This window comes from Salmo salar, chromosome ssa25, assembly GCF_905237065.1.
Source record: "Salmo salar chromosome ssa25, Ssal_v3.1, whole genome shotgun sequence".
NCBI classification, from domain to species: Eukaryota; Metazoa; Chordata; class Actinopteri; order Salmoniformes; family Salmonidae; genus Salmo; species Salmo salar.
The window spans coordinates 14,000,172-14,023,710 of record NC_059466.1 but is presented as its reverse complement, the minus strand read 5'-3'; the positions used below and the strand labels follow the sequence as shown (position 1 = coordinate 14,023,710).

General features: G+C 41.5%; 2 protein-coding genes across 4 annotated transcripts in view; one reads left to right on the top strand and one right to left on the bottom strand.

Annotated features, from left to right (window-relative positions):
- LOC106586202 (STE20/SPS1-related proline-alanine-rich protein kinase) overlaps positions 1–3,929 on the top strand; it is a 34,241-nt gene extending 30,312 nt beyond the window's left edge. For all 3 annotated transcript variants that reach the window (XM_014173211.2, XM_014173209.2, XM_014173210.2), the window contains one exon: positions 1,942–3,929. Coding sequence is in view for 2 of the 3 variants with exons in the window: in XM_014173209.2 (XP_014028684.1) it covers positions 1,942–2,016 (75 nt within the window). In the remaining variant the exon portion in view is untranslated. The remainder of the gene's footprint in view (positions 1–1,941) is intronic.
- Positions 3,930–5,708: 1,779 nt separating this feature from the next.
- LOC106586201 (beta-1,3-galactosyltransferase 1) overlaps positions 5,709–23,539 on the bottom strand; it is a 119,908-nt gene continuing 102,077 nt past the window's right edge. The window contains exon 3 of the mRNA XM_014173207.2: positions 5,709–9,604. Coding sequence (XP_014028682.1) covers positions 8,372–9,361 — 990 coding nt within the window. The 5' untranslated portion in view covers positions 9,362–9,604 and the 3' untranslated portion in view covers positions 5,709–8,371. The remainder of the gene's footprint in view (positions 9,605–23,539) is intronic.

The window sequence follows — 23,539 nt, the reverse complement described above, 5'->3', positions numbered from 1 at the left end:
GTGTCTGGAAATACTGACACATTCAAATCCCAAATGAGCAGTGGCGCTAGAGAATGGGAGAAATCTGTGATGACAGTGTCGCGGCACTGACTTTGTCCTCTAAGTGAAATAACTGATGGTTGACATTCCTAATCTGCACATATGCTTCCCTCTGTGCACACCACTATGTGATTGATCGACACCGAGCGGAACAATGCAAATTCTCTACAGAGAGGAATTAAGGGAGCAATTAATGCCACTCCCGGTGGGTTTGCTGTAATATTAGGGCTATTCTTTAGCACCCTTTTGGAAGGTGTGGATGAGGTAAACAACATCTGTGCGGTTGGTCACAGTGCATCACTCTTTGACCTTTCTGCCATGTACGTCTTATCAGCAGCTGGTGAATGCCGCTGGAGATACTCCCTGGTGTGCAGAACTGCATCAGAGGGGTTAGTGCAGCAGCATCCAGACTGTGCTGCTGGCTGGGGCATGGCTGGTTAAATATATTGGCCAGAGCACTTTCCCATTTCAATTTGTTAACACAGTGTTCCAGTTCCAGACGACACGAAATCACACACAGCCACTCAACTCCAAATATCGACTAAAAACACTGAACTATGTTTGTGGTTTCACTACACATGCCGACAGTGAGAATAATTATCTTCGCTCAGAGAACAATTCCCGAACGTTTTACCAAGAGGGTTTATACCACAGGATAGACCCACCAGCCTATCCGGGGAGTGACAGAACCTCTCTCCATTCTCCGCTCTAAATTGCTGGTGGCGGGCAGACATCAGGCCACTGACTCACGCTGTACCACTTCCAGGGGGATAGCGATGTGAAAAATATACATCAATTGCCTCTCAGAGACTGCACTCAAACCAATCTGAATGCGTCTGGCCAGTAATAAGGCATCTGTGTGGGTCAGCATAGGAGCATAACTAGTTTAGAATTTAGCCATATTTAGCCGCACTCACTCGCTAATGAACTATCAATAAAATACCACTTATATTTCAGCAAAAGCTCCTCTAGTTCTGAAAGGGCTTTTGTGGAGTTAGCCATGCCAATAACTCAAGTGAAGACAAAATAATTCTCTGTTTGTTGTATTCTCTTTTTTCAAACGGCGTGTCTTATTTACAAAAAGCCTTGAACATGATAGGGAGCTTTGTGAGACTTCTGGATCACTTTTAGCTGTTCCTGGCAGTGAAAACCCCCCAGGTCTCAGGATGCCTATATCGTCCTGATTAAATGCAACACAGACCTGTGCAACATAGTCATAGAGCTTTCAACAAGGAACATATCCAATCTTTCTCAGTGCAAAGCAGAGCATGGTAGATTGCACTGCAACCCTTCACAGTAGAAGCTGTTGCATCAGAATATTATTAGTTATTAGATTAAATGAATACCTGAAGGGAAATTACAGTTGTCTTTGTGCATGTTACATTGCTTTGTGTCACATGATTTCTAGTAACAACAGTAATGAACGATACCTTGATGTAGTAATTAATAGAGCTGTTAAAGACGTCGTCACGGGTGATACGAAGCATTTTCTATTATCAAATGGAGGAATTACATTGTTCTACCACCTTGGCTGTAGGTGAAATAGTGTAGATACTTTTCAAAGCTCTCGCCGTAAATGTTTCATTTGGCAAATTATCTTTTGAAGGACTGTAATTCCTCCACTCTGCTCTCATGTCTTCGTGGCCCTGTAACAAGGAGACAAATCTCCTGTACTTCAAGTTTTCTTGGTTTATAGGATTTTAAGAGCAAAAGAGGTCAAAATAATATTAATCCGTTAAATAGTGGCTTACTACTTAAAGTAGGATCAGTGCCAAAACCAATCCTTAGTGTTGGGGTACAGCTGTTCATTGGGTGTTGGATTATGTCTGGTAATGTTGTTGTGCACGCAAGTGTTAGGATTTCATGGCCCCCACCAACCTTGTTGATCTGTTCCTCCATCAGGTCTCTGGCTGTGATGACACTGAGATCCCAGACAACGTGAAGTTGATTGGCTTCGCCCAGCTGAGTGTTAGCTGATGCTCTCCTCATCGTTGCCATAGCAGGTGAGATGGAGGAGTCAGGTCAGAGCAGACAGTCAGACAGACGCCCCTTCCTTTCTTCCATTCTCCCCTGCCCCGATGCCCAGCTCTGTCACAGATCCACTCCGCTAGCTCCTCCCGCCCCGCCCTGCCACTGGCTCACTGCCCCCTCCGCCCCCCAGGCTAGGTCATGTGCACGGAACAGGATTCAGCCAAGAAAACTAAAGATGTTCTCAGGTGGTAATAGCTGGGGATAAAACAAAGTGGCTTAGGGGTTGTGTTTTTTTTATTATGTTACTTTGCTTTCAGCGAAGCTCTTACTATTATTTATTGAAATTATAAACTTTTATTTGTTTCTCACCGTTATGTTGTCATGGTGACAAATATTTGCTTCTTCAACTTCCATTTCACAGACTACTCATTTGAGATCAAGAAATGTTTCCCTTAGCTCTGTGTTGTAGAATGTAAGATTTCATTTGATGGAAGAAGCACATTTTCATGATAACATTATGAACGTTGTAAAAGGAATGAACTGTACTGTGTATAGATGAACGTAAACCAATACATTGAAGGGACCCGTTTTCGTTGAAAGTGAAGGATAGGTGAAACTTGAATGCTGCTGTGTGTAATGTGCTGCTTATTCATATGACAGTGTTGATGCCTAAAAATGATAGAGGTGCCTTGTTCATTGATCTGTGCCTAAGAACGTAGGTAATGTGTGAGACCGCGAAAAGAAGAACTTGTTTATGTTGGTTGATTTAAGACCATTTCACAAACATACATCTGTATATTCCAGCAGTGATACAACTCAATGGTAGTATTTTCTCAAGTCAATAGTTATCCTCTTAAGGACAAGCTACAATGCACTTTTGGGGCAGAGTATATGCACCTGACAAAACAATGCTTAGCCCTGGGAGACTCACGTTATGAATTGTAATGAGAATTTAACCTGTATGCTTTGTCGTCAGACAACAATGGTCATTTGAAACATGACACAAACCATAATCCTGTAATATGCTTCAGCTGATGTGTTTTCGGAAGCCAAATGAATTGATAAAGGGCTCTATTCGATCAGATCCGCTTTAGCCAGCATCCGCATAGCGGTTGCTTTGTTGGTGTCGGAGGTGGAACTGCGGTAGAGCTGTCACATCCACAAGTGGCTGCTGGCATTATACCTAAAGCGGACATTGCCATTGGTGGCACCAAGTCACATTAAGAGAAATGCCATGCAGCCTCGTTTACAATTTCGAACACTGGAATGTGAGATGTCATCTACACCTCGATTAGACTGGTAGAAATGAATCGTTTAATGATTTTCTATTTGAGCGTCGTCATATCTATATAGCCTACACTTTCTCATTCTGAACTTCTAATGCGAGTGGGACGGGTGTGGCTTCGTGACTATGATCAAGAGCAGCTGCTCACCGATTTGACAGCACCAACTTAGTAACACTTATGACACCTCCAGATACATCAGCTATGTGGGTGTGGGCTACCGACGGTTAATGCTTGATCTGATTAAATCTAGGCCAAAATCTTGAAAAATGTAGTTTCTTGCTCTGTCTTACTACACTACAAGATGTTTTTTCCTAAATATATTAGTCTGAAATGTACTGTATAACAATGCATCTGCAAACGAAACCCAAAGGCAACTATTGAAAGGTTGATGAGCCATTTGTTTGTCCAAACAAGTACAGTAGCTCTAAATTATAATTATTTTCTAAATTGAAGTGGAAAATAAATATTAACTTGTACTAAATACGTTATTTGAATAGGTAAATGATTGTGTTTTTTATGTACAGTATGTGTACCATTTCTGCATATTATCTTTGTTCCCTTTCTGTAATCGGCCGATTAAACATTTCTGCAGAGGAGCAACAAATAAAAATGAATTGCAATTATTAAAACTAATGTTGTGTTGAGTTGGTTTTCATTTTCACTACAATAGATGTTGATTTTCTTAAAAGTTAACTGACTGAAGAAATCCTGTCCAGATTGTAAAACATTACAATGTTCTAATGCAGTGGTTCCCAAACTTTTTATAGTACTGTACCCCTTCAAACATTCAACCTCCAGCTGTGTACCCCTTCTAGCACCAGGGTCAGCGCACTCTCAAATGTTTTTTTGACATCATTGTAAGCCTGCCACACACACACTATACGATACATTTATTAAACATTAGAATGAGTGTGAGTTTTTGTAATAAATAATAATATAATAATAATCAATAATTTTGCTCTTTATTTAACCATCTTACATATGAAACCTTATTTGTTCATTGAAAATTGTGAATAACTCCCCACAGGTTAATGAGAAGGGTGTGAAAGGAAGCACATAACTCTGCAATGTTGGGTTGTATTGGAGAGAGTCTCAGTCTTAAATCATTTTCCACACACAGTCTGTGCCTGATTTTAGTTTTCATGTTAGTGAGGGCCGAGAATCCACTCACATAGGTCCGTGGTTGCAAATGGCATCAGCGTCTTAACAGCGCAATTTACCAAGGCAGGATACTCTGAGCGCAATCCAGAAATCTGTCAGTGGCTTCTGATTAAATTAAATTTTCACAGAACCACTTGTTGCAACTTTGAGGCTCTCTTGTTCAGATATCGGTAAGTGGACTGGAGGCAGGGCATGAACGGGATAACGAATCCAGTTGTTTGTGTCATCCGTTTTGGGAAAGTACCTGCGTAATTGCGCACCCAACTCACTCAGGTGCTTCGCTATATCACATTTGACATTGTCCGTAAGCTTGAGTTCATTTGCACACAAAAAAATCATACAATGATGGAAAGACCTGTGTGTTGTCCTTGTTAATGCAGACAGAGAAGAGCTCCAACTTCTTAATCATAGCCTCAATTCTGTCCCACACATTGCATATAGTTGCGGAGAGTCCCTGTAATCCTAGATTCAGATCATTCAGGCGAGGAAAAACCTCACCCAGATAGGCCAGTCGTGTGAGAAACTCGTCATCATGCAAGCGGTAAGACAAGTGAAAATTATGGTCAGTAAAGAAAACTTTAAGCTCGTCCCTCAATTTAAAAAAAACGTGTCAATACTTTACCCCTTGATAACCAGTGCGCTTCTGTATGTTGTAAAAGTGTTACATGGTCGCTGCCCATATCATTGCATAGTGCAGAAAATACACAAGAGTTCAGCAGTCTTGCTTTAACAAAGTTAACCATTTTCACTGTAGTGCCCAAAACGTCTTTCAAGCTGTCAGGCATTCCCTTGGCAGCAAGAGCCTCTTGGTGGATGCTGCAGTGTACCCAAGTGGCGTCAGGAGCAACTGCTTGCACGCGTGTTAGCACTCCACTATGTCTCCCTGTCATGGCTTTTGCGCCATCAGTACAGATACCAACATGAGCAGCAGCTACGTTTGGCTACATACGGACCGAGAGAGTAACGGTTAATGTGATTGGATGTTAATTATTTGACTAGGATACCTGTATTTGACATTGTGTTGTTATTTCGCTGAACACTAGATGGTTTTAATTTTTTATTTAAAAAAAAATGTGAATCACATTTTTATTTGGCGTACCCCCGATGGCATTGCGGGTACCCCTGGGATACCTGTCCTAATGGGAATACCTGTCCTAATGGAAATGAATTAGAACAGTTTGGACAACTTTGTGAAGGACACTCCTCCCACATCCCAAGTACATACGGAAGAGGCAATGAAACGGTGAGGAATCCTTTCAGCCAAATAGTGCCTCCATTTATTATAAACAAGTTACAGAATTTGGCAATGTCACTATCTGGCAGATACACTGCTGTCGGGAACAGTCTGCCAAGTGACACTATGTGGCATGTGGATGTTTGGCAGATCCCCAAGGGGAGTTAAACTGGCTAGAGCCACTGAAAATTAAAAATGTTACAAATGCACACATTTACATGGAAATATAAAAACAAATATTTGTTGCTGGGAGTAATTTGTGGATGGTACTCGAGTATGTTGACAAATACAAAACATTTGATGAACATGAAAATCCATACATGTAATTCAACAAATCTAAACACCAAAAACAAATGGCATCGACATGAATGCATGATTAGGGTCAACAAGTATACAAGGCATTGAATAGGTTTTATTATTTATAAGTATCTATATTTTTTTATGTAAATAAAACATACTGTATATCACAACAACCTCTTCAGGATGGATCTTTAAACTTTCACAGTCAAATGTCACAATAGCTTATACACTGAACAAAAATATAAACGCAAAAGGTGTTGGTCCCATGGTTCCATACGCACAAAAAGCGTATTTCTCTAAATTATTTTGCACAAATTGGTTTTACATCCCTGTTAGTGAGCATTTCTCCTTTGCCAAGATAATCCATCCACCTGACAGGTGTGGGACATCAAGAAACTGATTAAACAGCATGATCATTACACAGGTGCACCTTCTGCTGGGGACAATAAAAAATATAATTTTATGTGTATTTCTCGACCATAAGTCGCCTCAAACGTTGTTTTAGAGAATTTGGCAGGATGTCCCAATGGCCTCACAACCGCAGACCACGTGTATGGCGTCGTGTGGGCAAGCGTGTGCCGATGTCAGCTTTGTGAACAGAGTACCCTATGGTGGCGTGGGGTTATGATATGGGCAGGCATAAGCTACGGACAACGAACACAATCACATTTTATCGATGGCAATTTCAATACACAGAATTCCCTAGACGAGATCCTGAGGCCTATTGTTGTACCATTCATCCACCGCCATCCCCTCATGTTTCAGTATGATAATGCATAGCCCCATGTCACAAGGACCTGTACACAATTCCTGGAAGGTGAAAATGTCCAGTTCTTCCACATGGCCTGCATACTGTATTCACCAGACGTGTCAGTCATTGAGCATGTTTGGGATGCTCTGAATCGACTTGTATGACCGCGTGTTCTAGTTCCCACCAATATCCAGAAACTTCACACAGCCATTGAAGAGTGGGACAACATTACACAGGCCACAGTCAACAGCCTGATCATATCTATGCAAAGGAGATGTGTCGCGCTGCATGAGGCAAATGGTGGTCACACCAGATACTGACTGGTTTTCTGATCCACGCCCCTACCTTTTTTTTTAAGTCTCTGTGACCAACAGATGCATATCTGTATTCCCAGTCGTGAAATCCGTAGATTAGGGCCTAATTTATTTATTTAAATTGACTGACTTCCTTATATGAACTGTAACTCAGAAAAATCTTCTAAATTGTTGCATCTTGGGTTTATATTTTTGTTCAGTATAATACTAGACTTAAAAAAAATACTTGAATTACATTTGGACCATAACAGCCATCCAAGTTCTAGAAAATATAATTATTTCCCATTGCTTCAATAGCAGTGCTTCAGTAAAGATATTCCAAATACACATGATAATACATTCATTTGTGAATGTAGATAGTTGTTACTATGTAAATTGTCACTTGCACAAGATGATATTTATGCCTGTTGAGACTTGGTAGCGGTAATGAATTGTTAATGAATCAGCTCTCTACGTACAGTATAAAGTAATAGAAGCCAGTTTTATCAGAAGCCTGTAGCATGACACCATTGATTACTTAAAGTACACCGTAAGAAAAATAATAGAGTAAAAAAATATATAAATTACATCGAAATGTTTCTTTCCCGAAGAAGTGGCAGTTAGCCTACATTTACACCAATATTTAAACAAAAAATACCCAGGCAAATTAAAATGTATAGCATCTGTTTACCCACACATGTAGTTTCGAACACTGCAGTAGTGAACATCACTACCAATAGTGTTGAAGTACATCCAGCAGAGATGTCTTCATTTCTTAATAAATGGCAACAATATGAAAACAACCAACAACATCCACACTTGGTCTATGTTTGTTGTCATTGTTGCAGCGTTATTTGCCATTTCAAATTGTATGTATTATTGTGTGTACAGTAGTTGACCAGCCATAAGATTGGTAGGAGGGATAAGACATGATGTGGGTGAGGCTTTGTCCCGCTGTAAGGAAATACCGGCATCCCCCAAAACAGCATGAGGACTTGGCATAAAGTAGATAGATTTACACTGACAAATAAATTGTTTTTTTCTTTCAATAATAACTCTCTGGTTTCACTTGTAAATGTTACTTTAAAAAATGTACATTAGAGAGTAAATGTTCATCAAAATGAGTTTGTGAAGTGTATAGTTGGAATTCTAGACAGATTACAAAATGACTAGCAACAAGACTATTTTGGTGTGTGTTTGAATGAGAACATGCGCTTTACAAGCTTCATGCACCCAACAGCTACAGAGTGGATTCAGTAGTATGCTAGTAGCCTACAGAGAACTAATGCTGTCAGAAAATGAAGAAGAGTCCAAGTTGAGTTGTCCTCAGGTGCCACTAGCATCTGAGGTGTTTCTTGCTAGACATGTCGTTCCAGATTCGGTGCATTTCCTCCGGTGAGATCTGATGGACAGTGATAACACGACGGTACCTGCACAGGCTGTAGGCCATTTTCCAGTGATTGAAGCCACTGTTCTGATAGGGGTGGATGCCCAGCTTCCTCAGACACAGTCCCACGTACACATCCTCCAGGTGGAGCAGTCTGGTGTGCAGAGAGGTCTTATAGATCAGCTCAGCCACGTCCACTGAGAACACGTACCCTGTGCCCGAGCAGAACGGGGGGTACTTAGCATCGGGGTACAGGTCTCTGGGCATGTACCATTTACTGCGCATGTCTCTGATGGGACCGCCGTTAATGACGTAGCCCGTGAAGTACCGCCTCTTGGGCTTGGTGGTGGGCTTCAGAAGCTTGTAGACCAAATTGTCCATGTTGACGAAGATGTCACTGTCTGTCTTCATGACGTACTGGGCCTGGGAGCAGAAGGTGGCCACCCAGCGCATGCCCATCAGGGTCTTGAGGGTGAGGTTGTGGTATGAGTCTATGAAGTCCTCCACCACAATGTCGTGGAAGATCTGGCTCTCCTGTTCTACCATCTGGTTGAGGACGGCGTCCGTGTTGCGGCCCAGCAGGAAGAGGGTGATGATGCGGATGTCGCTGTAGGTGCTCTCATCACCCCAGGTCTCCCGGATGGCCTGACGAGCATCAAAGTCTTTGTGTGTGGTGCTGATCAGGATGACCAGGAAGGGCGTGTTGGTCTCACATTTCTTAGGCTCGTTGATGACAAAGTCGAAGGCGTGTGGGTTCAGCGTTCGCGTCCGGATGTTGCTGAACGTAGTGTTCTTAAGGGTTTTCACAGTCTTCCGGATCGGCAAAGACATCTGCCCACTGACATAGGAGGATGTCGGGCGGGATATACCCAAGTACCAAAGAGCACTTGCCCAGCAAACGACTGTCAACACGTACAAGCATGAGACTTTTGAAGGCATTCTGCTGCATTTATATGTATTTAATGCATTGAATCTTATAAGGTTTTCTTTCCATTAGCAGTGTTTCTTCCAGCAAGGCAGCATAATGCTGCACCGATGTGCTGCTTGACATTAATTGTCAGTTATGGATTGCATTAGAGGAAAGTGATGGGATGTTGTTGTTTGCCTTTTAACGCAAATCCGGTTTGCAACCGTGCAGATGTCCTGTTTTTCTTCTTGACACTTCTGCTTCTCCATTTACATCTGAAAAATAGAGAAAGAACATGTTAACGCCAGAACAAACAGATAGGTCTTAATAGAATCAGAATGTACACCCTTCTGCTAAATAAAATAATACAACGTTTTAGCAAAAGGCAGTGTTAGAGTTTCTCTAAAACCAGTACTCAGCAGTTATAACCAACAGCATTTGATAAGAGTTATGTCTTTGTACTGGATCTAGACTACATTTTGCTTTAACACAGGAGTGTGCACTTTATAAGAAAATGCTTATACAGAATTCTAGGAGTTCTAAGCTGCTCAAAAAACAACTCGGCGACATTGAACAAGTCTATTGATCTTTTGGATGGCTAATTGAATTGAAGTCTATACATTTCAGTTTCTAGAATGAAGTACCTGTATCAGAAGTCCTGAGAGAGAATCTACTCTGAGGTTAAAAGAATGAAGTCTGATTGAATCACTATCTCTTACACAAGGCCTTACACTAACGCTGTAAGGAAATGGTTAAATGCTGCCAACTGCAAAGTGTCATAATCCTCCCGAGGTCCTGGAAAGAGTGCATCCCCATTCAGTGTATTTCAATAACTCTGACACCAAACCTATAATATCTTCACTAAACACAGATCAACTGACACTACATATTGATTTGGTGCAGTCATATAGCTTACATTCTTATTAATAAGTGGTTGTGATGGAGCAAGTTTAGAAATATCTGCAGTTGGCATAATTGGGCAATTACTGTCTTAGCCACAACAGACTAAAACAAAGTGCATGTTGCTAGTGCTTTGGCTACACTCGGGATACTTGGCATAAAACTACCCACTTTATAGGCATGCCCTTATGCTTTACAAAACACTTTAATGATGGGTCAGAGGTAGTAAATGGTTATAAGACTCTACTACACACATTTCCAATTTCAACCTTGCCCTTACAAAAGATTGCCGTTTTGAAACTGCAGTAAAAGTGCATGAACTGCAGTCGACTGTGGTAATTTGGACGCAGTTAATTACAGAAGAACTGCAGTGTACTGCAGTTGAACTGCAGTCTCACTGCATAATTACTGCAGTAAAAATAACAGTGTTATTATGGACGCAGTATTTGTAGCATACTGCAATTATACTGCACTCTAACTGTAGTTATACTGCAGTGCACTGCAGTTATACTGCACTCTGGCTGCAATCTTCTTTCGTAAGGGTATTAACAGAATGGACCTAATTTATTAAACAAGACCACATAAAAATACTGCATGTTCAATATATAACTGAGATGCTCAATTTGACATGAAATCTGTAGTACAAAAGCGTATTAAAGTAGTGACATTGAAAGTGGCCCATCAAAGGACTTTCAGATTTCCACCTTATGAAACCCATATCATTATTAGAACACTGCACTATACTGAGAGCGCGCAGGCAACAAGCGAGAACACAAAATCAACATGATTGATCTGACCTGATCTTTTTGTCCATCTGTCACGAAAAAGCATTTTACAAGCAACATTTTTCCAATCCAGTAGGCATATATTTTAAACGATTGACTTTTAATCCATCAAAAAGAGAGAGGGAGGGAGAGAGAGAAAAGAACCAGGACAAATATCTTCTGACCTACACTGAGGCAGTATTTTCTATTTTCTATTTAACTAGGCAAGTCAGTTAAGAACAAATTCTTATTTTCAATGACAGCCTAGGAACAGTGGGTTAACTGCCTTGTTCAGGGGCAGAATGACAAACTTGTACCTTGTCGGCTCAGGGATTTGAACTTGCAACCTTACAGTTACTAATGCTTTAACCACTAGGCTACCCTGCCGCCCATAAGGAAGGTGTTCATTTCAAAATGCTTGTCTGTTTAATTCTTGCTTTAAATCTTTGCCTCAGACAGAGACATTACAGGCACTTTGTTATGCTCCTGCATATGACAAGCGACCTTGGCAAGCACCTGTTTAATGACACTACAGTGAGCTGAGGACACATCCCTGCATGCTATTTATGAGAGCAAATGCTCCAGAATGAGCCCCTGGTGATTTGCATCTCGGGCTATTCTCCATGGAAACAAATCATGTGGTTAAAGAGCCCCCTTGGTATCAAACTGATTAAATGACTACAGTGTAAGTCAACAGTACTGTATGTGTGCGTCTCAAATGGCACCATATTCTCTATATAACACACTGATTTTAAACAGGGCCCATAGGACTCTGGTCAAAAGTAGTGCACTATATAGGGTGCCTCTGGTTAAAAGTAGTGCACTATATAGGGAATAGGGTGCCATTTGGTGTCTACAGCTGTATGCAAATAAGAATCAATTTAGATGTCTAGCCTATATTTTAGGTTTAAGAACAGATTTCTCTCAGTCGACTCATGTGTTTGCAGTTATGTATTATCCTCGGCATTAAACTTGCATGGACAAATGTCCCTTTAAAGCTAAAACAGGAAGAAATAATATTACTAGTAGAATAGAGGTAGTGATGGTGTGAGCTCTCTGTCTCCCTGGCCCAGGGCAGCTCTGGCTTTGGCAATGCTCTGTCCGCCTGCTCTCTATGACAGAGTGATATGCTGGTGAAGGGAACATAGCTCCCTGGAGTGAAAATGGTAGCATCTATGGGGAAAATAATGAACTGCTGTCATGGTGCTATTACTGAGTCAACTGAAATCTCACACTCATATACTGTATAACGTCCTCATATTTTTCAGACATTCAAAGATGTCAGACAGTATGGAGGTAATAGACTGTGGTGTGCTTTTGCATCTATGCATTAGAAAAGGTGGTTGGTACTGAAGTGTACAGTGGCTTGCGAAAGTATTCACCCCCCTTGGCATTTTTCCTATTTTGTTGCCTTACAACCTGGAATTAAAATTGTTTTTTGGGGGTTTGTATCATTTGTATCATTTGCCTACCACTTTGTGAAACAAACAAGAAATAAGACAAAAAAACGGAAAACTTAGCGTGAATAACTATTCACCCCCCACAAAGTCAATACTGTATAGAGCCACCTTTTGCAGCAATTACAGCTGCAAGTCTCTTGGGGTATGTCTCTATAAGCTTGGCACATCTAGCCACTGGGATTTTTGCCCATTCTTCAATGCAAAACTGCTCCAGCTCCTTCAAGTTGGATGGGTTCCGCTGGTGTACAGCAATCTTTAAGTCATATGACAGATTTTCAATTGGATTGAGGTCTGGGCTTTGACTAGGCCATTCCAAGACATTTAAATGTTTCCCCTTAAACCACTCAAGTGTAGCTTTAGCAGTATGCTCAGGGTCATTGTCCTGCAGGAAGGTGAACCTCCATCCCAGTCTCACATCTCTGGAAGACAGAAACAGGTTTCCCTCAAGAATTTCCCTGTATTTAGCGCCATCCATCATTCCTTCAATTCTGACCAATTTCCCAGTCCCTGCCGATTAAAAACATCCCCACAGCATGATGCTGCCACCACCATGCTTCACTGTGGGGATGGCGTTCTCGGGGTGATGAGAGGTGTTGGGTTTGTGCCAGACATAGCGTTTTCCTTGATGGCCAAAAGCTCAGTTTTAGTCTCATCTGACCAGAGTATCTTCTTCCATATGTTTGGGAGTCTCCCACATGCCTGTTGGAGAACACCAAACATGTTTGCTTATTTTTTTCTTTAAGCAATGGCTTTTTTTCTGGCCACTCTATCCTGCCTGTTTGGCCCTGTCCGGGGGTATCATCGGATGGGGCCACAGTGTCTTCTGATCCCTCCTGTCTCAGCCTCCAGTATTTATGCTGCAGTAGTTTATGTGTCGGGGGGCTAGGGTCAGTCTGTTACATCTGGAGTATTTCTCTTGTCTTATCCGGTGTCCTGTGTGTATTTAAATATGCTCTCTCTAATTCTCTCTTTCTGTCTTTCTCTCGGAGGACCTGAGCCCTAGGACCATGCCTCAGGACTACCTGGTATGATGACTCCTTGCTGTCCCCAGTCCACCTGGCCGTGCTGCTGCTCCAGTTTCAACTGTTCTGCCTGCGGCTATGGAACCCTGACCTGTTCACCGGACGTGCTTGTTGCACCCTCGACAACTACTATGATTATTATTATTTGACCATGCTGGTCATTTATGAACATTTTAACATCTTGACCATGTTCTGTTATATTATCCACCCTGCACAGCCAGAAGAGGACTGGCCACCCCTCATAGCCTGGTTCCTCTCTAGGTTTCTTCCTAGGTTTTTGGCCTTTCTAGGGAGTTTTTCCTAGGGAGTTTTTCCTAGCCACCGTGCTTCTTTCACATGCTTTGCTTGCTGTTTGGGGTTTTAGGCTGGGTTTCTGTACAGCACTTTGAGAATATCAGCTGATGTACGAAGGGCTATATAAAAATAAATTTGATTTGATTTTGATTTGATTAAAGCCCAGCTCTGTGGCTCCTTCATGGTTATCTTTGGTCTCTTTGTTGCTTCTCTGATTAATGCCCTCCTTGCCTGGTCCTTGAGTTTTGGTGGGCGGCCCTCTCTTGGCAAGTTTGTTGTGGTGCCATATTCTTAACATTTTTTAATTATGGATTTAATGGTGCTCCGTGGGATGATCAAAGTATGAGATATTCTTTTATAACTCAACCCTGATCTGTACTTCTCCACAACTTTGTCCCTGACCTGTTTGGAAAGCTCCTTGGTCTTCATGGTGCCACTTGCTTGATGGTGCCCCTTGCTTAGGGGTGTTGCAGACTCTGGGGCCTTTCAGAACAGGTGTATATATACTGAGATCATGTGACACTTAGATTGCACACAGGTAGACTTTATTTAACTAATTATGTGACTTCTGAAGGTAATTGGTTGCACCAGATCTTATTTAGGGGCTTCATAGCAAAGGGGGTGAATACATATGCATGCACCACTTTAACGTTTTGATTTTTTTTACATGAAATCCAAATAAAAATCAATTTCAATTACAGGTTGTAATGCAACAAAATAGGGAAAATGGCAAGGGTGATGAATACTTTTGCAAGGCACTGTATAATGGATTTTTTTAGGTTATCATTGCTCTTACATTTGTGATATATTTACCCACCCACACAGGACGTGATAGCATACAGTATCAAGGCATAATCAATGCTTTACAAATCCGGGTTGGTCACAGGTTGGTTTCATTCTGGCAAGTACGGGTGATGGGTGAAAACCTGTTCTCAACATATATATCTGCCTTTAAACAGACTGACAGTGTCCTGCCACCAGACAGACACATTAACCTGACTAAATTAAGGTCTCAGATACTACCTGGATAAAATCAGTCTGTAGGCCTCATGATATATAGCTAATACCAGAAGTGGAAGATGGTGAGATTGTGGTGTGTTCCCTTACAATAGTTGGTGTGCTGCACAGCAGCGCAGTATTCTAGCGTAGGCACTGGAATCGACAGCTTATCACACATTGAAAAACATGTTTTCTATTAAAGCTGGTCTGGGCTTTGAAAACTGGTTTAAACTGGCGTCAACTGTAAGAGAACCGATTCCATGTAGAAAGTACAAAAGTTTTAAAACAACTTTTGTTTTACATAATGATCAAGTACTATAGAAACTTATTTTAGAATTAGCATCAAAATGATGGTAAACTTCTGCGCCTTGTAAAAATAAAACTGATTCATATCAGTAGATAGAGTGTTCACATATAGTGTCCTGTTCATGCTGAACTCTTCAATATCCAACAGTACCTGTCCCCCATGTCTGTTTAAAAGACAAATTGTTTTTAATCTCCTAGAATCTCAGACAATTTATATTGTTCCTTTTTGGCAGTGATTACCATCAGAAACCCCTCTCAATCTTTCTATTCTATACCTGCCTTATCCTCACTTTCCCTTCATCAAACAGTCATTACTGTACTTCCATTCTCTCCCTTAATCCTTCCCTTATTCTCTCCTTTCGCTGTGAATAATGCAGTCTGCTCTCCCTCTGGCCCCCTGTTTTCCTACGCTAGCAGTAGGAAAGCATCAATCTAAGACGCTCTCAGTGTGTTGTACAGTTGAAGTTGGAAGTTTACATACACCTTAGCCAAATACATATAAACTCAGTTTTTCACAATTCCTGACATTTAATCCTAGTACACATTCACTGTTTTAGGTCAGTTAGGATCACCACTTTATTTTAACAATGTGAAATGTCTGAATAATAGTAGAGAGAATGATTTCTTTCAGCTTTTATTTCTTTCATCACATTCCCAGTGGGTCAGAAATGTACATACACTCAATTAGTATTTAGTAGCATTGCCTTTAAATTGTTTAACTTGGGTCAAACGTTTCATGTAGCCTTCCACAAGCTTCCCACAATAAGTTGGGGGAATTTTGCCCCATTCCTCCTGACAGAGCTGGTGTAACTGAGTCAGGTTCCTCCTTGCGCGTACATACTTGTTCGAGTCCTGCCCACAAATGTTCTATAGTATTGAGGTCAGGACTTTGTGATGGCCACTCCAATACCTTGACTTTGTTGTCCTTAAGCCATTTTGCCACAACATTGGAAGTATGCTTGGGGTCATTGTCCATTTGGAAGACCCATTTGCGACCAAGCTTTAACTTCCTGACTGATGTCTTGAGATGTTGCTTCAATATATCCGCATAATTTTCTTTCCTCCTGATGCCATCTATTTTGTGAAGTGCACCAGTCCCTTCTGCAGCAAAGCACCCCCACAACATGATACTGCCACCCCAGTGCTTCACAGTTGGGATGGTGTTCTTCGGCTTGCAAGCCTCCCCCTTTTTCCTCCAAACATAATGATGGTCATTATGGCCAAACAGTTCTATTTTTGTTTCATCAGACCAGATGACATTTCTCCAAAAAGTACCATCTTTGTCCCCATGTGCAATTGCAAACCGTTGTCTGGCTTTATTATAGCGGTTTTGGAGCAGTGGCTTTTTCCTTGCTGAGTGGCCTTTTAGGTTATGTCGATATAGGACTCGTTTTTACCGTGGATATAGATACTTTTGTACCTGTTTCCTCCATCATCTTCACAAGGTCCTTTGCTGTTGTTCTGGGACTGATTTGCACTTTTCGCACCAAAGTACGTTCATCTCTAGGAGACAGAACGCGTCTCCTTCCTGAGTGGTATGACGGCTGCGTGGTCCCATGGTGTTTATACTTGCGTACTATTGTTTGTACAGATGAACGTGGTAACTTCAGATGTTTTGAAATTGCTCCCAAGGATGAACCAGACTTGTGGAGGTCTACAATTTGTTTCTGAGGTCTTGGCTGATTTCTTTTGATATTCCCATGATGTCAAGCAAAGAGGCACTGAGTTTAAGGTAGGCCTTGAAATACATCCACAGGTTCACCTCCAATTTACTCAAATGATGTCAATTAACCTATCAGAAGCTTCTAAAGCCATGACATCATTTTCTGGAATTTTCCAAGCTGTTTAAAGGCACAGTCAACTTAGTGTATGTAAACTTCTGACCCACTGGAATTGTGATACAGTGAATTATAAGTGAAATCATCTGTCTGTTAACAATTGTTGGAAATATTACTTGTGTCATGCTCAAAGTAGATGTCCTAACCGACTTGCCAAAACTATAGTTTGTTAACAAGACATTTGTGGAGTGGTTGAAAAACGAGATTTAATGACTCCAACCTAAATGTATGTAAACTTCCAACTTCAACTGTAAATGTCTTATTTCTCTGTGGAGCCACACTATATTCCATTCACTGAGTTATTCAGCCTATTTGCATTCCATATACATTATCTCCTCTATTGAATAAACTGACCTAAGAATGTATTTGAGACGAAAGGTTATTATTGCTCTCTGTTGTAACTTTCCACTCAAAACCCCACAAGTCAACCTGGAAAGCCCATTCTTTCTTGTATAAAACATAGGGCAAGTACACCTCATTTCTCGTCAACTTGAAAAGTTAACACTAAAGAGGGGCTTTCTTTCAGCAGTGGAGGACAAATACATCACAGTAGCACAAGGTCTGCCAGCAATTCTGCCACACACACACATACAGACACTGATTGGTGAAAAAAACCATGCGGTTGGTCACTTTCCAATCCATTTCTTTCCTGACTTCAGCACAAATTTTACTTGGGAGGACTTCATTATGTGACATCACATTCAGCTGGCAATTTGTAAAACATAAAGTCCTCTAGTGGCTATTTAGACTGAACCATTTCTAAGCTTATGTCTCATGAATTCTCAGCTACATTATGTCCCAGTGCATTAAAATCTTACATTACATTTGTCCCTGATTCTGCAGTCAGTGACAGAAAATGTGCCTTATTTTTTTCTACAATGTGCAGTGCTAGACCTAATTCAATGAGAATAATATCCAATGCATCTAAGCCTTAACTGTACAGAGTAGCATTAGTAGTCCAGCCATGAAAGAGTTCATTGCCAGAAGATTTAGCGAGCCTGAGTGACTACAACCAAAACTCAGGCCAAATTCCAAGCAACATGCAGGTGACTCAACAGCCAAATTACATTGTGTTAATAATATTTCTCATTATAGTGTTTTTTGAATACAAACGTAATTGCTGCAATTGAAGGCATCTAAAATGTCCAAAATGAAATTCAACTTGATTGAGAGACAGGGGCATTTAGTTGCCATGGAAGCGGGCTGAAGTCAACAGCAAAAAGTGGGGTGAGCTAGGGAGCATGAAGCTGAGAGAGAGAGAGAAAAACATAGAGGGAGAGAGTGAGAGAGCGAGAGAAACAGAGAGAGAGAGAGAAACAGAGAGAGAGAGAGTACACAGCAGCAGACAGGAAGTATGGTCTGAACTGCTCTAACAGACTCACTTTAACAGTCCTACAGTGTAATTATGTGTTCCAGTGCCACTGAATTTCACTAAGCAATGCCTACAGGTGACACATTGCAATTTTAAGTTGATTAAGTAAAATGGCAATAAAAGGTTACTCTTTTAAATTCATAGCTAAGTGATTGACTCGTCTAAGTGTTTGGAGACTGGGGGCCATAATGGAACAAAGAACAGAATGTGCCTTAATTCTTAAAAGTCTAAGCCGTTGGAATTAGAATTGTTTTAAGTTGTTTAATACTATGGATCATTTAGCTATTTGGTTTAGAATTTTAGGATCCCTTTAGGTATAAAAAAAAGATATAATATTTTGTTTTGGATAAAATATTGAATTTGACTTGTGCTACTATAGCCCAGAGAAACACATTGAATAACACATTCATAATGGCAAAAAATACAGTCAAAAACTAAATAATTTCGAAAAACAAGGTTTTGAAGTGTTTGTCCTATATCTATGAGATATAAAAAAGCTCAGGAAATATTTGTTTTTTTTACACATATTTACCCTCTTTTTTGGGTAGGCACAAAACTACCTTCATACTGTACTTCATTTTCTAAAACCGGTGACACTTGTCAGGGTTGTAGAGCAAAACAGAGAAAACCAGCATGTTTGTGAGAATCTCCCCTTTCCACAGTTCGGTCACATTAGTTTGTAGCCCAAACGGTTTGGATGCTACAAACAGAAATTGGCACATCGACGGTATCGACTTCAGACGAGTCCCCTGACACTTGTGGGGTCAAATCAAATCAAATCAAAGTGTATTTGTCACGTGCGCCGAATACAACAGGTGTAGACCTTACAGTGAAATGCTTACTAACAGGCTCCAACCAATAGTGCAAAAAAGGTGTTAGGTAGGTAAGAAAAGAAAAAAAACAATAGTAAAAAGACAGGCTATATACAGTAGCGAGGCTATAAACGTAGCGAGGCTACATACAGACACCAGTTAGTCAGGCTGATTGAGGTAGTATGTACATGTAGATATGGTTAAAGTGACTATGCATATATGATGAACAGAGAGTAGCAGTAGCATAAAAGAGGGGTTGGCGGGTTGTGGTAGGCGGGACCCAATGCAGATAGCCCGGTTAGCCAATGTGCGGAAGCACTGGTTGGTCAGCCCAATTGAGGTAGTATGTACATGAATGTATAGTTAAAGTGACTATGCATATATGATAAACAGAGGTTGCAGCAGTGTAAAAAGAGGGTTTGGGTGGGGCACATAATGCAAATAGTCAGGGTAGCCATTTGATTACCTGTTCAGGAGTCTTATGGCTTGGGGGTATAAACTGTTGAGAAGCCTTTTTGTCCTAGACTTGGCACTCCGGTACCGCTTGCCATGCGGTAGTAGAGAGAACAGTCTATGACTGGCGTGGCTGGGGTCTTTGACAATTTTTAGGGCCTTCCTCTGACACCGCCTGGTGTAGAGGTCCTGGATGGCAGGCAGCTTAGCCCCAGTGATGTACTGGGCCGTATGCACTACCCTCTGTAGTGCCTTGCGGTCAGAGGCCAAGCAATTGCTGTACCAGGCAGTGATGCAACCAGTCAGGATGCTCTCAATGTTGCAGCTATAGAACCTTTTGAGGATCTCAGGAGCCATGCCAAATCTTTTTAGTTTCCTGAGGGGGAATAGACATTGTCGTGCCCTCTTCACGACTGTCATGGTGTGTTTGGATCATGTTAGTTTGTTGGTGATGTGGACACCAAGGAACTTGAAGCTCTCAACCTGCTCCACTACAGCCTCGTCGATGAGAATTGGGGCATGCTCTGTCCTCCTTTTCCTGTAGTCCACAATCATCTCCTTTGTCTTGGATCACGTTGAGGGAGAGGGTGTTATGCTTGCACCACACTGCCAGGTCTCTGACCTCCTCCCTATAGGCCTACAACTGTTGTGTCTTCTGCAAACTTAATGATGGTATTGAAGTCGTGCTTGGCCATGCTGTCATGGGTGAACAGGGAGTACAGGAGGGGACTGAGCACGCACCGCTGAGGGCCCCCCGTGTTGAGGATCAGCATGGCATATGTGTTGTTACCTACCCTTCCACCTAGGGGTGGCCCGTCAACACACCTCCAGGCTGTGTAAGGGCTATTTGACCCAGAAGGAGAGTGATGGAGTGCTGCATCAGATGACCTGGCCTCCACAATCACCCGACCTCAACCCAATTAGGATGGTTTGGAAGGAGTTGGACCGCAGAGTGAAGGAAAAGCAGCAACAATTGCTCATAATATGTGGGAACTCCTTCAAGAGTGTTGGAAAAGCATTCCAAATGAAGCTGGTTGAGAGAATGCCAAGAGTGTGCAAAGCTGTCATCAAGGCAAAGGGTGGCTACTTTGAAGAATATAAAATATATTTTGATTTGTTTAACACTTTTTTGGATCCTATATGATTCCATATGTGTTATTTCATAATGTTGATGTCTTCGCTGTTATTCTACAATGTAGAACATAGTTTTTTTTTAAATAAAAAAAAACCTTCAATGAGTAGGTAGGTTCAAACTTTTGACTGGTAGTGTGTATTTAGAAAAAAATATATGAGGGATTGGAAATGATGTGGACAATTACATTGATGTAAGCCACAATATATCTGAAATATTAAAGCTGACCCAAAAAAGGCCATATAACATTGAACATCAGGGGGAATGTATAATGTTTTGAAAATGTAAGGCAACAACCAGGCTCACAGAGAATTATTAAACACAATATTAGAATGGGGAATAGCTGAATAGCTGAAAAATACACTCATGAAAACAGGTCCTTTATATAATTGACAGTCTTGTTCAATCGACTAAGTACTTGGACTGGTCTTTCAGGTTAAGGAAAAATTGTTTCTGTAGGTCCATTGAAAAAAGTGATTGTGAAAAGAAAGGTATGATGGGTGTAACCTTTCGCTGTAATGTGTGGATCTGTTAATAGAATCTGGCACCTATTAGACGTGGTTATTGGAAACACATTTGAAAGTTGTGTCCATAGATCAGCATGGGGCTATAAATCAAGTCATTTCTTGTTGTGTAGAGAGGACTGTATAATAGCCCTTTTTACAAACCAGTGTTCAAAACGCTCCACTTTCAGCCAGGGAGAAAGGCATGTCACTTTGTGATGAATGTTTGTCTTTGTATTGCGCTCCTAACACAGGTTTGCCCCTTGCCATACAATCCATCATGACAAATTGGGTCTCTTTTCGTTGCTTTGAATAATTATTTGACTATTTCTCGACAGTCCCCAAGGTTTGTTGAGTTGCTTTCCCTCAGTTTTTATACGAGGCTGTGAGATGAAGCCTACCATGTGCATTTCAAACCAAAGTTCAGTTCAATATGATTAAAGCACCTGCAGCAATGTGTGTGTCTGAGTCTAAACAGGAGAGAGATAAGGTCAGTGGTCTTTTTGTTATAGTGTCCTCTCTGACAGACAGTCAGCAGCCTGGTCCAGTCATATAGCAGACATTATGATTGGCTCTCTGCATGACATCCAACAATAGCCCTGCAAAGGTCTGGCTGGCTGCCCAGGGGCTGCAACACGCTACAGTAATCTAAACAGAGGCTTATACACCGACACAGACCTGACCTACAGCAGCAGAAACATACAAATGCATACAAACAGGAAAATATACCATGCCAGAGAATCTACTATACAATCTACTATACTCCCTGCACAGTCGTATTGATACCTTAAATGGTGATGGAAGTCAAATTGTCCAGGCTTTATTGGATGACTTGAAACGCTATGATGAAAAAACCCTGTTAAGAAATCTAGAATGAGATGACACCGACTCCGATCCACCAGTAGATCTGTCTGGTCCAGGTTTGGTTGAAAAACTACTATTGCCACTGGAATTGGCACGAGTCTTGCTATGGTTTCCAGGTACAGTAAGTTCTTCCATCGTCAATTCCAAAAATACTGTTAATCTAAGTAACATAATACAAAAATCCCCATCACAATCCGTACATTTAAGCTAGAGATATCTGTTTTGCATTGGACTGCGTCTCAATCCACAGTATCCGCCGTTGTCGCACTTCCACATTTGCGGTGGCAGAGCTAGAGCGGTGTTTGTTAGACCGTGAGACATCCCGAGAATGTGTCTTCTCACAAAAACATCTGTAGCGTCCAAATGTTTTGACCTAGAAACTATTATGACCACTCTATGGAAAGGGGAGACTCTCACGTTTTGCCCATCATTAAGTTTGCAGATGACTCAACAGTGGTAGGCCTGTTCACAGACAACGACGAGACAGCCTATAGGGAGGAGGTCAGAGACCTGGCCGTGTGGTGCCAGAATAACAACCTATCCCCCGTAACCAAGACTAAGGAGATGATTGTGGACTACAGGAAAAGGAGGACCGAGCACGCCCCCATTCTCATCGACGGGGCTGTAGTGGAGCAGGTTGAGAGCTTCAAGTTCCTCGGTGTCCACATCAACAACAAACTAGAATGGTCCAAACACACCAAGACAGTCGTGAAGAGGGCACGACAAAGCCTAATCCCCCTCAGGAGACTGAAAATATTTGGCATGGGTCCTCAGATCCTCAAAAGTTTATATAGCTGTACCATCGAGAGCATCCTGACTGGTTACATCACCGCCTGGTATGGCAACTGCTCGGCATCTGACAGCAAGGCACTACAGAGGGTAGTGTGTACGCCCCAGTGATGTACTGGGCCGTACACACTACCCTCTGTAATGCCTTGCGGTCGGACAGTACCAAAACAAATGATCTAATGATTCTGTCACCAGCAAACCACCCACACACAATCACACCTCCTCCTCCATGCTTCGCGGTGGGAACTACACATGCAGAGATCATCCGTTCACCTACTCTGCGTCTCACAAAGACACAGCGGTTGGAACCAAAAATGTCACATTTGGACCAAATCAGACCAAATGACAGATTTCCACTGGTCTAATGTCCATTGCTTGTGTTTCTTGGCCCAAGCAAGTCTCTTATTTTATTGGTGTCCTTCAGTAGTGGTTTCTTTGCAGCAATTTGATCATGAAGGCCTGATTCACAAAGTCTCCTGAACAGTTGATGTTGAGATGTGTCTGCAACTTGAACTCTGTGAAGCATTTATTTGGGCTGCAATTTCTGAGGCTGGTAACTCTAATGAACTTATCCTCTGCAGCAGAGGTAACTCTGGGTCTTCATTTCCTGTGACTGTTCTCATGAGACTACACTTGAAACTTTCAAAGTTCTTGAAATGTTCCGTATTGACTGACCTTCATGTCTTAAAATAATGATGGACT